At 47.6% G+C, this 15,248-nt stretch overlaps 1 protein-coding gene across 3 annotated transcripts in view; it reads right to left on the reverse strand.

Annotated features, from left to right (window-relative positions):
- LOC129844864 (dmX-like protein 2) overlaps window positions 1-15,248 on the reverse strand; it is a 134,477-nt gene that overhangs the window by 96,030 nt on the left and 23,199 nt on the right. For all 3 annotated transcript variants that reach the window (XM_055913024.1, XM_055913023.1, XM_055913026.1), the window contains exons 2-13: window positions 12,282-12,407; window positions 11,745-11,816; window positions 11,153-11,231; window positions 10,455-10,599; window positions 7,039-7,105; window positions 6,602-6,774; window positions 6,154-6,325; window positions 4,910-5,090; window positions 2,187-2,405; window positions 1,028-1,296; window positions 598-864; window positions 111-343 (exon numbers count right to left, since the gene is read on the reverse strand). In XM_055913024.1, the coding sequence (XP_055768999.1) occupies window positions 111-343; window positions 598-864; window positions 1,028-1,296; window positions 2,187-2,405; window positions 4,910-5,090; window positions 6,154-6,325; window positions 6,602-6,774; window positions 7,039-7,105; window positions 10,455-10,599; window positions 11,153-11,231; window positions 11,745-11,816; window positions 12,282-12,407 (2,003 nt within the window). The remainder of the gene's footprint in view (window positions 1-110; window positions 344-597; window positions 865-1,027; window positions 1,297-2,186; window positions 2,406-4,909; window positions 5,091-6,153; window positions 6,326-6,601; window positions 6,775-7,038; window positions 7,106-10,454; window positions 10,600-11,152; window positions 11,232-11,744; window positions 11,817-12,281; window positions 12,408-15,248) is intronic.

Raw genomic sequence — 15,248 nt, forward strand, 5'->3', positions numbered from 1 at the left:
TTTGTAAACACACACACACTTTCTAGACATTGAGGGTCTTAGAGGGTCCTCGTTGCTTCCTCCTATGACACACACACACACACACCCCCACACACTCCCTCCCTCCCTACCTGCGCCGCCCTCTGGGGGGAGGTGTGTTTGTGGGTGGCTGGTCGAGGTCGATGCTGCCGGGGGCGGAGGGGGGGGTGAGGAGAGCGTTGTGGTGGGAGGAGGTCAGCAGTAGGGGGAGGACGGTGTGACACGCCTGGTCGTTGAGGTGGAACCGGTGACCGCAGTAACGGAACGTATGAGACACGGTTAGAACATTGGAGAACGCCGAGCGCTCGGCGAACGTCACCGCCCACTGGAAAGGGAAACGGATTGAAAGGAAAACTTTGAGTTACAAAATGTCTATACACAAGTTTATTATATATTATGTATCATAGAGTATGACATTATTACAGGGATCTTTGTTGTTTTACTTTATATGGTTGTAGTTTGTCTTTTAAGCATGAATGTAAGGACCTCAATACTCTTATGAGCCCTGGTCAAAAGTAGTGCACTACATAGGGAATAGGTGGGTTTGGGACACAGGCACAGTCTGCCACTCCCTCTCACCTGATTGAGAGACCCGTCCACATGTTTGGACACCATCATGACAGCGGGGCCGATGCCTGGAGCTTGGCCCAGAGAGAGGCTGAGGGCTGAGGAACCCAGCCCAGCAGAGGCAGAACGGGGCAACCGGCGGGCTCTCTTCCCCTGCTCCCCCACAGCGTTGGAGCTATCTACGTTGAAGAAGGAGCAGGCGTACATCAGAATGTTCTTACTCAGGGAGTTGGCGTCGCCTGTAGGGAACGCCACCGGGATACGGGACGAGAACGACACCTGGAGAAAAAGGGATGGAAAGAGAGGGAGGGGAGAGAGGGAATAGTCTGATTGGAGCATAATTGTGCTTCCTCTTGTGTGGGGATAATGCTGGTAGGTGTGTGTCCATGTACAATATGTGTGTTTCTTCATGTCCGTGCGTGTTTCTGCAGTCTCCTCTTACCTGCACCTGTCTGAAGATCCCCTGGATGTACTCGTCCAGGTATTTGATGTGCCAGACCAGGAAGGACCCGTCGCTGGGGTGGATGGTAAACAGCATGTCAGGACTCTTATTCCACTCCAGAGTTAACGCCTCCATCTTCCTCTCCAGCAACATGGAGGGCAGGGGCACTGAGCTACTGGAGCCTGGGGACGACGCCTTGGTGCTGCCCTCACCACCCTCCCCCTCCTCACCATGCTCTGATGAACCCTTCTCTGACATCTCATCTAGGTCTGGAGAGAGAGGGAGGGTGGGAGTTAGACATCTCATCTAGGTCTGGAGAGAGAGGGAGGGAGGGAGTTAGACATCTCATCTAGGTCTGGAGAGAGAGGGAGGGTGGGAGTTAGACATCTCATCTAGGTCTGGAGAGAGAGGGAGGGTGGGAGTTAGACATCTCATCTAGGTCTGGAGAGAGAGGGAGGGTGGGAGTTAGACATCTCATCTAGGTCTGGAGAGAGAGGGAGGGTGGGAGTTAGACATCTCATCTAGGTCTGGAGAGAGAGGGAGGGTGGGAGTTAGACATCTCATCTAGGTCTGGAGAGAGAGGGAGGGAGGGAGTTAGACATCTCATCTAGGTCTGGAGAGAGAGGGAGGGAGGGAGTTAGACATCTCATCTAGGTCTGGAGAGAGAGGGAGGGTGGGAGTTAGACATCTCATCTAGGTCTGGAGAGAGAGGGAGGGTGGGAGTTAGACATCTCATCTAGGTCTGGAGAGAGAGGGAGGGTGGGAGTTAGACATCTCATCTAGGTCTGGAGAGAGAGGGAGGGAGGGAGTTAGACATCTCATCTAGGTCTGGAGAGAGAGGGAGGGTGGGAGTTAGACATCTCATCTAGGTCTGGAGAGAGAGGGAGGGTGGGAGTTAGACATCTCATCTAGGTCTGGAGAGAGAGGGAGGGAGGGAGTTAGACATCTCATCTAGGTCTGGAGAGAGAGGGAGGGTGGGAGTTAGACAGGGGCAGAGTGTGTCAGTGTGTATAGAATACCTTGGAACAGACTGATATTACCCAGATGTATTTCACGACTCTACAACGGTTTTGTACTGGGTCAGCTACTCAGAACTAGTTCATATATATATCTCACAACAACAACATGTAGATCTGAGGGTTTCTGAAACAGAGCGTACCAAAGTCAAACTTAATGGGGGAGCTGTTCTGGTCGAGGGCGTCGTCGGTGGCTTGGTCCAGCTGCTGTTCTGAGAGCTTGCGGAGCTGCAGCATGAACAGGTCCATGGAGGTTGTGAAGGACAGGTCCTTGTTGTTGAGCCAGTGGACCACAAACCCTCCTCCTCCACTCCCGTCCTCCGGAGTAAACACTGCAGACTCCGCTAGCACCGCTGGGATGTCTGGGGGATAGAGAGAGGAAAGGGGCGGGTACAGGATATCACTATGCATGTGGGAGGAATACCGGAACAAGCTAAGGCTGATGTTGCTAGTTCAGAGTGTGATGTGTGTGTGCCTGAGGCGGAGAGATTGTGTTTGCAGCTGTATGTATATGTATGTCTGATGCAGTGTGTGTGTGCGTGTGTGTGTGTGTAGCTGTATGTATATGTATGTCTGATGCAGTGTGTGTGTGTGTGTGTGTGTGTGTGTGTGTGTGTGTGTGTGTGTGTGTGTGTGGTGTGTGTGTGTGTGTGTGTGTAGCTGTATGTATATGTATGTCTGATGCAGTGTATGTGTGCGTGTGTGTGTGTGTAGCTGTATGTATATGTATGTCTGATGCAGTGTGTGTGTGTGTGTGTGTGTGTGTGTGTGTAGCTGTATGTATATGTATGTCTGATGCAGTGTGTGTGTGTGTGTGTGTGTGTGTGTGTGTGTGTGTGTGTGTGTGTGTGTGTGTGTGTGTGTGTGTGTGTGTGTGTGTGTGTGTGTGTGTGTGTGTAGCTGTATGTATATGTATGTCTGATGCAGTGTGTGTGTGCGTGTGTGTGTGTGTAGCTGTATGTATATGTATGTCTGATGCAGTGAGTGATGTGTGTGTGCAGCTGTATGTACAGTTGAAGTTGGAAGTTTACATACACCTTAGCCAAATACATTTAAAAACTCAGTTTTTCACAATTCCTGACATTTAATCCTAGTAAAAAGTCCGTGTTTTAGGAAAGTTAAAATCACCACTTTATTTTAAGAGTGTGAAATGTCAGAATAATAGTAGAGAGAATGAATTTTATTTCTTTCATCACATTCCCAGTGGGTCAGAAGTTTACATACACTCAATTAGTATTTGGTAGCATTGCCTTTAAATTGTTTAACTTGGGCCAAACATTTTGGGTAGCCTTCCACAAGCTTCCCAAAATAACTTGGGTGAATTTTGGCCCATTCCGCCTGACAAACCTGGTGTAACTGAGTCAGGTTTGTAGGCCTCCTTGCTTACTCACGCTTTTTCAGTTCTGCCCACTAATTTTCTATAGGATTGAGGTCAGGGCTCTGTGATGGCCACTCCAATACCTTGACTTTGTTGTCCTTAAGCCATTTTGGAGGTCATTGTCCATTTGGAAGACCCATTTGCGACCAAGCTTTAACTTCCTGACTGATGTCTTGAGATGTTGCTTCAATATATCCACATAATTTTCCTCCTAGTTTGCCATCTAGTTTGTGAAGTGCACCAGTCCCTCCTGCAGCAAAGCACCCCCACAACATGATGCTGCCACCCCCGTGCTTCACGGTTGGGATGGTGTTCTTCGGCTTGCAAGCCTACCCCTTTTCCTCCAAACATAACGATGGTCATTATTTGCAAACAGGTCTATTTTTGTTTCATCAGACCAGAGGACATTTCTCCAAAAAGTACAATCTTTGTCCCCAAGTGCAGTTGCAAACCGTAGTCTGGCTTTTTTTAATGACGGTTTTGAAGCAGTGGCTTCTTCCTTGCTGAGCGGCCTTTCAGGTTATGTCGATATAGGACTCGTTTTATTGTGGATATACTTTTGTACCTGTTTCCTCCAGCATCTTCACAAGGTCCTTTGCTGTTGTTCTGGGATTGATTTTCACTTTTCGCAACAAAGTACGTTCATGTCTAGGAGACAGAACGCGTCTTCTTCCTGAGTGGTATGACGGCTGCGTGGTCCCATGCTGTTTATACTTGCGTACTATAGTTTGTACAGATGAACGTGGTACCTTCAGGCATTTGGAAATTGCTCCCAAGGATGAACCAGACTAGTGGAGGTCTACAATTTGTTTTCTGAGGTCTTGGCTGATTTCTTTTGATTTTCCCATGATGTCAAGTAAAGAGGCACTGAGTTTGAAGGTAGACCTTGAAATAGATCCACAGGTACACCTCCAATTGACTCAAATTATGTCAATTAGCCTATCAGAAGCTTCTAAAGCCATGACATCATTTACTGGAATTTCCCAAGCTGTTTAAATGCACAGCCATACTTAGTGTATGTAAACTTCTGACCCGCTGGAATTGTGATACAGTGAATTATAAGTGAAATAATCTGTCTGTAAACAATTGTTGGAGAAATTATTTGTGTCATGCAAAAAGTAGATGTCCTGACCGACTTGCCAAAACTATAGTTTGTTAACAAGAAATTTGTGGAGTGGTTGAAAAACAAGTTAATGACTCCAAACTAAGTGTATGTAAACGTCCGACTTCAACTGTATATGTATGTCTGATGCGGTGTGTGTGTGTGTGATGTGTGTGTGTGTGATGTGTGTGTGTGTGATACGTACCCGAGGCAGGGTTGATGCTGGCAGAGATGTGGAAGTGACAGAGAGCGTTAGCGTGGTGAGAGATGTGGCGGTGTGTGTGTGTGTGTGTGTGTGTGTGTGTGTGTGTGTGTGTGTGTGTGTGTGTGTGTGTGTGTGTGTGTGTGTGTGTGTGTGTGTGTGTGTGTGTGTGTGTGATACGTACCCGAGGCAGGGTTGATGCTGGCAGAGATGTGGAAGTGACAGAGAGCGTTAGCGTGGTGAGAGATGTGGCGGTGTGTGTGTGTCTCGTGGGTCCCCATCTGAGACGGCAGCAGCTCAGTGTGAGACACCAGGGCAGACGACCTCCGACGACCACGACGCAGGTGCTTCAGGTGGCTCATCGACTGGCCAATGAGAAGACAGGACAGGCACGGGGAGGACCAATGACAGGGCAGGGGGTGGGACAGGAAGAGAGAAGAGAAGCGTCATGTTATTGAAGCCCTTCATACTGTTAGGTTCTAAACAGAGTACAAACTCAAACGAATCACTAGGAAAATCTCAAAACAAGTTTATTCAACCACTGGGTCAAACAGCTGCAAAGACAAAGACAAGTTTACCAAGCACATATATTCAACTCCTTGACATCTAGCCAGCCAATCCATCTCTGTTGCAAGTCAGGAACTTAATTGGTTCCTCTTATTGTTGTAGTCATTGTGTGTAATAGGACTGTTCCTTGTCACCTCATCTGACCTGACCTCGGGTCAAATTCCTCACTCCTCCCTACTCCACGGCCGTCCTACCTTATCAGTGACTGAAACCAGCCTGTTACCCTTTGCCTCCCTCCATAGGATCCATGAGATTTAACAATAACATGTCAGACAGAATGTACATTTCCTGCCTCCCCCTCTTGTCTCACTCAGTAACTTTCCATACACCTAGTTCTTATCCACCGTCCACTGACCCCAACATATTCATTCACTATATATATACACTCATTATACACATAAAGTAAGTTCTCGTATGCTAACATGAATAAGTATATTTCAAGCTAGAATCCAACAATATCAATCTGTGCTACATCTGTGCCTTTTTAAAATGACTAACTAATAAAGTGTACATTCAAAATGACAACTACAAAGTTTGTTTGAAGAAGGCATTTTGTGCGTGTGTATGCGTGTGTGCGTTTGCGGGTGTTTTTGGCGTGCCTGTGTGTGTGTGTGTGTGTGTGACTGTGTGTGTGACTGTGTGTGTGTGTGTCTGTGTGTGTGTGTGTGTGTGTGTGTCTGTGTGTGTGTGTGTCTGTGAGTGTGTCTGTGAGTGTGTCTGTGAGTGTGACTGTGAGTGTGACTGTGAGTGTGACTGTGAGTGTGACTGTGAGTGTGACTGTGAGTGTGACTGTGTGTGTGTGTGTGTGTGTGTGTGTGTGTGTGTGTGTGTGTGTGTGTGTTTGTACTGTGTTGTCTCTACCTCCAGGGCGTGCTGTATCTTGTCCTTGCCCCCCAGGCCTGGCAGGCTGGAGCTGTATGTGTTCTCAGTGATCTGACCACCCAGGATACTGTCCTCTGGCAGCACCGTCTCAGACCACAACCTACACACACCGTCCTCACACGACGTCAACAACACATTACACACACTACCCCTGGAGAGCAGAGGGAGGGGGGAGGAAGAGGGAGAGAGAGGGAGGGGTGGGTGGAAGAGAGAGAGGGAGAAAGAGAGACACACAGAACATCATTTTATATTGATGATTGACAGTTTAGTAAAGCCCAAAATCTTTCCATTAGTATGGGATTGAGACATTCAGAAACACAAAGCTGAATCTATACAACAGATTGACTTATTTTTTCCCCCATTTAAAATGTGTGCGCGCGTGCACTTGTGTGTTTGGTCCTTTGTGTGTGTGTGTGTGGGTTCTGACTTGGCCATGTATTTGCTGGTCTTCCTCCAGGACAGGCCGGTGACAGAGCGGGGGTGGGCCAGGTATATGAAGGAGAAGTGGACCTGAGGGCCTTTCTTATCTGGGAGGTCTGGGAGCACCACAGCAGAGCGCCACCCAGTGGTGGGGTACCACACCTTCAACAGACAGTCATCCTGGACAGAAAAACACACAGGTGAGACAGACAGACACACAGGCGCACACACACACACACACACACACACACACAATGGCTACACTTGATCCTGAATAAGCTATCACAAAGTCTAGACGTCACATTACTGTGTGTTTATTACTCTACAGGTGTTACAGGAGAATCAACATGAGGAAATAGAAAACATTTATGACATGATTGGGATATTGACAGTATATGGAAACAAGATATGGCCTGTAAAATGTTCGCTTTCAAGTGAGTGTACCTTGCCGGCTGTTGCAAAGTATTCCCCATCAGGAGACCACTTGGTGATGTGAACAGACATTGCAGTCCTGAAGAGGGGGAGAGAGAAATAGACAGAGAGATAGACAGAGAAATAGACAGAGAGACAGAGATAGAGAGAGAGAGAGAGACAGAGAGATAGACAGAGAGACAGAGAGAGAGATAGACAGAGAGAGAGATAGACAGAGAGAGAGATAGACAGAGAGAGAGATAGACAGAGAGAGAGAGAGAGAGATAGACAGAGAGAGAGAGAGAGAGATAGACAGAGAGAGAGAGAGAGAGATAGACAGAGAGAGATAGACAGAGAGAGATAGACAGAGAGATAGACAGAGAGAAAGATAGCCAGAGAGACAGAGAGAGAGATAGCAGAGAGATAGAGAAAGACAGAGAGAGATAGACAGAGAGACAGAGAGAGAGATAGACAGAGAGAGATAGACAGAGAGAGATAGACAGCGAGAGAGATAGAGAGAGAGAGACAGAGAGATAGAGAGCAACAGTTCAGCTGCTTTCACTTCTCTATGGGAAACTCAGTAAAACAGCTAACACCACTCATTTCTTCCACAACATCATGTTTACAGTTTTTCCCTCAAAAAGGTGCTTCCCCATTTTACACCTTTTCAATACATGACTTGATTTTAATATTAAAGTTTGTTTATGTACAATTCCATAATGATGTGTTTTATTGATGGTGATGAAAAACGCTGTCTCAGGCGCCGCTCCAGAATCTCCCATAAGTGTTCAGTTGGGTTGAGATCTGGTGACTGAGACGGCCATGGCATATGGTTTACATCGTTTTCATGCTGACCAAACCATTCAGTGACCAAACCATTCAGTGACCAAACCATTCAGTGACCAAACCATTCAGTGACCACTCGTGCTCTGTGGATGGGGGCATTGTCATCCTATGGGGGCATAGCCATGGTAGCCAAAACAATGTCCTGCCCAGCATTTTTATACAAGACCCTAAGCATTATGGGATATTAATTGCTTAATTAACTCAGGAACCACACCTGTGTGGAAGCGCCTGCTTTCAATATACTTTGTATCCCTCGTTTTCTCAGGTGTTTGTTTTATTTTGACAAGTTAGCTGTACATTTGAATGACAATGAGATGGAGTTAAAAGGATAAAGACAGTGAGACAGTAGTAGATCACTAGGAGAGGAGAGGACAGAGAACACAAACACCAACCACAGACTAGGAGCTTTCAGTAGACTGACTGATATTACATGTTGGGAAACGCTCTCACACTCTCACTTCCTCATCCCAGGACAGTCACACACCACCATGCTGAGTCAGTACCAACTGCTTATCGCTGTTTGTGTGTCAAACATCTCCCTGTTTTAAAGGTAGACTCAGTTAAATGACGTTGCCACGCGCAGTCACTGCAGAAATGTACCCATTATACCGTTTACTTTCTGCATCTACATTTTAAGTTGGAAGATTACATACACTTAGGTTGGAGTCATTAACACTCGTTTTTCAACCACTCCACAAATTTCTTGTTAACAAACCATAGTTTTGGCAAGTCGGTCAGGACATCTACTTTGTGCATGACAAGTCATTTCTCCAAAAATTGTTTACAGACAGATTATTTCACTGTATCACAATTCCAGTGGGTCAGAAGTTTACATACACTAAGTTGACTGTGCCTTTAAACAGCTTGGAAAATTCCAGAAAATTATGTCATAGCTTTAGAAGCTTCTGATAAGCTAATTGACATAATTTGAGTCAATTGGATGAGTACCTGTGGATGTATTTCAAGGCCTACCTTCAAAACTCAGTGCCTCTTTGCTTGACATCATGGGAAAATCAAAATAAATCAGCCAAGACCTCAGAAAAAAATTGTAGACCTCCACAAGTCTAGTTCATCCTTGGGAGCAATTTCCAAATGCCTGAAGGTACCATGTTCATCTGTACAAACAATAGTACATAAGTATAAACACCATGGGACCACGCAGCCGTCAACCGCTCAGGAAGGAGGCGCATTCTGTATCCTAGAGATGAACGTACTTTGGTGCGAAAAGTGCAAATCAATCCCAGAACAACAGCAAAGGACCTTGTGAAGATGCTGGAGGAAACAGGTACAAAAGTATATCCACAATAAAACGAGTCCTATATCGACATAACCTGAAAGGCCACTCAGCAAGGAAGAATCCACTGCTCCAAAACCACCATACAAAAGCCAGACTACGGTTTGCAACTGCACATGTGGACAGAGATTGTACTTTTTGGAGAAATGTCCTCTGGTCTGATGAAACAGAAATAGACCTGTTTGGCAATAATGACCATTGTTATGTTTGGAGGAAAAGGGAGAGGCTTGCAAGTCAAAGAACAACATCCCAACCGTGAAGCACGGGGGTGGCAGCATCATGTTGTGGGGGTGCTTTGCTGCAGGAGGGACTGGTGCACTTCACAAAATAGATGGCATCATGAGGTAGGAAAATGATGTGGATATATTGAAGGAAGATCTCAAGACATCAGTCAGGAAGTTAAAGCTTGGTCACAAAGGTGTCTTCTAAATGGACAATGACACCAAGCATACTTCCAAAGGTGTGGCAAAATGGCTTAAGGACAACAATGTCAAGGTATTGGAGTGGCCATCACAAAGCCCTGACTTCAATCCTATAGAAAATTTGTGGGCAGAACTGAAAAAGTGTGTGCGAGCAAGGAGGCCTACAAACCTGACTCAGTTACACCAGCTCTGTCAGGAGGAATGGGCCAAAATTCACACAACTTATTGTGGGAAGCTTGTGGAAGGCTACCCGAAACGTTTGACCCAAGTTAAACAATTTAAAGGCAATGCTACCGAATACTAATTGGCTTTCAATACCAAAATCTTCATTCAACATCCTGACACTGTCAAGTGTACATTTTTGTTGTGCTATGCAATGCTGTCTGCATCCTCAGAATTAATATGTACCCTAAATATATTTGTCTTTTTTTTGTGAAATAAAAATGTCACTACCAGACCTTAACGAGATCACAAGCAGATCCTGTGAGTTACTGCATTGAGTACAGAGGGAGATTGTCAGGGTTTCTTTAACGCCAAGCATTCGATCACAACTCCCAGAAAGACTGCTTAAACTTCTGACCCACTGAGAATGTGGTGAAATAAATAAAAGCTGAAATAAATCATCATTTACATTCTTAAAATAAAGTGGCGATCCTAACTGACCCAAGACAGGGAATTTTTTACTAGAATTAAATGTCAGGAATTGTGAAAAACTGAGTTTAAATATATTTGGTTAAGGTGTATGTAAACTTCCAACTTCAACTGTATGTAATTTTGCTGAGACTACCTTTAAAGAGCTCTAACGATTTACAGGCCTGATGTCTACTAAACACTTGAAAAGCGCACCACACACACACACACAGACACACAGCGCTCCTGTCACTCACTTGCACTCCCAGACACACTTCCAGTCGTTGAGGGCAGGGTGAGGTTTGTCATGGGTCCCGGGTCCATCCTCCTCCTCTATCAGTGTGTCTGCTGACGGAGGGGCCCACAGTTGCAGGCGCTCTGTAGCTGCCAGAATACGGTTCCCTACAGGACACATACACATGGTTAAATGGCTACATGGTTACCTGTTCCCCTGCACATTGACTTGGTACCGGTACCAACTGCATTGTTGGTTCAATACTTGTAAGTAAGAATTTCATGGTAAGATCTACACCTGTTGTATTTGGCACATGTGACAAATAAAATGTGAAGATATATGTCACAGTTACAAACAGATACTTACTGTACACGCAGACACAGACCCACACAACAGATACTGACTGTACACGCAGACACAGACCCACACAACAGATACTTACTGTACACGCAGACACAGACCCACACAACAGATACTTACTGTACACGCAGACACAGACCCACACAACAGATACTTACTGTACACGCAGACACAGACCCACACAACAGATACTTACTGTACACGCAGACACAGACCCACACAACAGATACTTACTGTACACGCAGACACAGACACACACAACAGATACTTACTGTACACGCAGACACAGACCCACACAACAGATACTTACTGTACACGCAGACACAGACACACACACAACAGTTAGTTAGGAGGCGTTACCTTGTGGGTCCCAGGCCAGGTTATAGCTGATAGCATTAAGGAAGAACTGTCCTGTCTTTTGCCACTGGTAGTTAAGCTGCTGTTAGTGGCAGAGACAGAAGGAGAGGGGGAAAGAGAGAGGTGTAGGGAGACAGACACAGGAGGAGACAATATTGAGTGGAAAGAGACAATGAGGGGAGAGGTGGGAAGAAGAGAGTGAGAGTGGCGAGAGAGAGAGAGAGAGAGGCAAGAGAGAGAGGAGCGAGAGAGAGAGAGGGGCAAGAGAGAGAGAGGGGGGCAAGAGAGAGAGAGGGGGGCAAGAGAGAGAGAGAGAGAGGGGCGAGAGAGAGGGGGGGGTGAGAGAGGATAGTTATTCAACACATGCACAGACAGGCAGCTATAATAAGCTACATACTCAGGCACCAGCCACTGTTAATACAGTCATTTACAGCCACACACAACTTGAACAGAATATTCAGGGTTGATAAAATCACACAGCAAAACCGTAATGAAGCAGTTAAAACACAGTGGAACTCTCAATGCAGCAAAACACACACACACACACACACACGGCAGTTTATTCAGCATAAAATGTCAGTGTCTCTCTGCTTACCTTGTGGCGTTTGTTTGAGTTGGTAGCGAATGGTTCAAAGATACACACTGTGTTCCCATAGGACGCTGCAATCTAAACAGAGTAACGTTCAATATCATTCATCAGTAGTTTTACACACCAGGGGTAATAGTGCACAGTCATTCCCAAAGGAGAGGAGGAGGGAGGAGAGGTGGGGGGAGGAGAGGAGGCGAGATGAGGGAGGTGAGGAGGGGGGGGGAGGGGGAGGAGAGGAGGGAGGAGAGTAGGAGAGGAGAGGAGGAGAGGAGAGGAGAGGGGGGAGAGGAAGGGGGAGGAGGGGGGAGGAGGAGGGAGGAGGAGGGAGGAGGAGAGGAGGGGGGAGGAGAGGAGGGGAGGAGGGGGGAGGAGAGGAAGAGAGGAGGGGGGAGGAGAGGAGGGGGGAGGAGAGGAGGGGGAGGAGGGAGGAGAGGAGGGAGGAGAAGAGAATAGAACTGCATTTGTCATCACAACATTACTGTAACTACTAGTGTGTGTGTGTGTGTGTGTGTGTGTGTGTGTGTGTGTGTGTGTGTGTCTTACCCTGCCCAGTTGGTGGGAGCACTCGACACAGCCCACCTGGATGTTGCCATTTTGAGCCCCAGGGATGATCTGAACACACTCAAAATCACTGGCCAAGAGCACTATATCACAGCCTGAACCATAGGCCTGGGAGAGGGGAGACAGACAATTCAGTCAATCCAACAAAATGCAAGACAACAGCAGCCTGGTCCCACATCTGATTGTGCCATACCAATTTGCTGAGACTATTTAAAAAAAAAAAAAAAAGTTTTTTATTTTACCTTTATTTAACTAGGCATGTCAGCCATTATTATTATTTACAAAGACGGCCAAACTGTCTGGTGAACTGCACTGTAGTCAAACAGATCTGGGACCAGGCTACATATACAGCCCACTCCTCCTGACAGGTAAATATACCTACTGAGACTGTCTGGTGAACTGCACTGTAGTCAAACAGAGAGAGAGACAGACAGGCTACAGTACAGCAGCTGTACCTCCATCACATCACTCTCTACACCATGCTTAGAAACGTCTCCCCCCAAATGGCACCCTATTCCCTATATAGTGCACTACTTTTGACCAGGGTCTATAGGGATGCAAGGGAATAGGGTGCCATTTGAGACGGTCTATAGGGATGCAAGGGAATAGGGTGCCATTTGAGACGCATCCTAAGTCTCCATGTTTTATTCAGGCTAGTGGTTAGGTAATGATGAGTTCTCTTAGGACAGGTCCCATGTTTCCAGGTCTACACAGTCTAGTCAGCTGCTGGTTTGGTTTCTGGTTCCATGGAAAGACGCAGAGTTGTTCACGTGAAAAGAGAGGTGTGTTGAAAAAGATTTCAGAGGGTGTGAGACGTGAGAGGTGTTTACAACACAGTGACTCTGGAACAAATAGAGGCTGAAGAGAGAGGGAGGAGAGAGAGGAAGGAGAGAGGAGGGAGAGAGGAGGGAGAGAGGTTGTAGAGAGGAGGGAGAGAGAGGTTGTAGAGAGGGGGAAGAGAGGAGGGAGAGAGAGGTTGTAGAGAGAGAGAGAGGAGAGAGGTTGTAGAGAAATGGAAGAGAGGAGGAGAGAGAGGCTGTAGAGGAAGGAGAGGGGAGGGAGAGAGAGATTGTAGTGAGAGGGAGGAGAGAGGAGTGAGAGAGAGGCTGTAGAGAGTGGGAGGAGAGAGAGAGGCTGAAGGGAGAGGTAGGAGAGAGGAGGGAGAGAGAGAGGGAGGAGAGAGGAGGGAGAGAGGTTGTAGAGAGGAGGGAGAGAGAGGTTGTAGAGAGGGGGAAGAGAGGAGGGAGAGAGAGGTTGTAGAGAGAGAGAGAGGAGAGAGGTTGTAGAGAAATGGAAGAGAGGAGGAGAGAGAGGCTGTAGAGGAAGGAGAGGGGAGGGAGAGAGAGATTGTAGTGAGAGGGAGGAGAGAGGAGTGAGAGAGAGGCTGTAGAGAGTGGGAGGAGAGAGAGAGGCTGAAGGGAGAGGTAGGAGAGAGGAGGGAGAGAGAGAGGGAGGAGAGAGGAGGGAGAGAGAGAGGAAGGAGAGAGGAGGGAGAGAGAGAGGGAGAGAGAGAGGAGGGAGAGAGAGAGGGATGAGAGAGGAGGGAGGAGAGAGAGAGGGAGGAGAGAGAGAGGGAGGAGAGAGAGAGGGAGAAAGGCTGTAGAGGGAGGAGAGATGAGGGAGAGAGAGGTTGAAGAGAGAGAGGAGAGAGAAGGGATAGAGGCTGTAGAGAGAGGAGAGGGAGAGAGAGGCTTTAGTGAGAGGGAGGAGAGAGGCTGTAGAGAGAGGGAGGAGAGAGGCTGAAGAGAGGAGGAGAGAGGTTGTAGAGAGAGGGAGAGAGGCTGTAGCGGGAGGAGAGAGGAGGGAGAGAGATGGGTTGTAGAGAGAGGGGGGAGAGAGGAGGGAGAGAGAAAGGCTATAGTGAGAGGGAGGAGAGAGAGACTGAAGAGAGAGGGAGGAGAGAGGCTGAAGAGAGAGGGAGGAGAGAGAGGCTGAAGAGAGAGGCTGAAGAGAGAGGCTGAAGAGAGAGGCTGAAGAGAGAGGCTGAAGAGGGAGGCTGAAGAGGGAGGCTGAAGAGGGAGGCTGAAGAGGGAGGCTGAAGAGGGAGGCTGAAGAGAGAGGGAGGAGAGAGAGGGAGGAGAGAGAGGGAGGAGAGAGAGGGAGGAGAGAGAGGCTGAAGAGAGAGGCTGAAGAGAGAGGCTGAAGAGAGAGGCTGAAGAGAGAGGCTGAAGAGAGAGGCTGAAGAGAGAGGGAGGAGAGAGAGGGAGGAGAGAGGTTGTAGAGAGATGGAGAGAGGCTGTAGCGGGAGGAGAGAGGAGGGAGAGAGAGAGGTTGTAGAGAGGGAGGAGAGAGGAGGGAGAGAGGTTGTAGAGAGGGAGGAGAGAGAAGTTGTAGAGAGAGGTTGTATAGAGAGGGAGGAGAGAGGAGGGAGAGAACGAGATTGTGGAGAGGGAGGAGAGAGAGGTTGTAGAGAGGGAGGAGAGAGGAGGGAGAGAGAGAGGTTGTAGAGAGGGAGAAGAGAAAGGTTGTAGAGAGGGAGGAGAGAGGAGGGAAAGAGAGAGGCTGAAGTGAGAGCGAGGAGAGAGGAGGGAGAGAGAGAGGTTGTAGAGAGGGAGGAGAGAGGAGGGAGAGAGAGGTTGTAGAGAGAGGAGGGAGAGAGAGAGGCTGAAGAGAGAGGAAGGAGGGAGAATGTATGTGTGAGAAAGAAGAGAAGGAGAGTAGAGGGAGAAAGATAAAGACCGGAGAGGGAGAGAGTGGTTGAGGAGAAAGAGGAAGTAAAGGAGAAGAGATAATGTGTGTGTAAGAGAGAGAGGCAGAAAAAGGAGGGAGAGGGACGGAGAGAGGAGCAGTCCTAGTTGAGGTATTGCTGCAGCGGCTGAACATTACAGCTGGAATCAAAAGCGGTCACCGTCATGCACAGACTAGCCCTGCTCTACACACACACACACACACACACACACACGGAGAGATGAGGTGTGCATGACTGAGAGACCACTCTGTTCTGTACAA

Source organism: Salvelinus fontinalis, unplaced genomic scaffold (assembly GCF_029448725.1).
Source record: "Salvelinus fontinalis isolate EN_2023a unplaced genomic scaffold, ASM2944872v1 scaffold_0242, whole genome shotgun sequence".
In the NCBI taxonomy this organism is placed as follows: Eukaryota; Metazoa; Chordata; class Actinopteri; order Salmoniformes; family Salmonidae; genus Salvelinus; species Salvelinus fontinalis.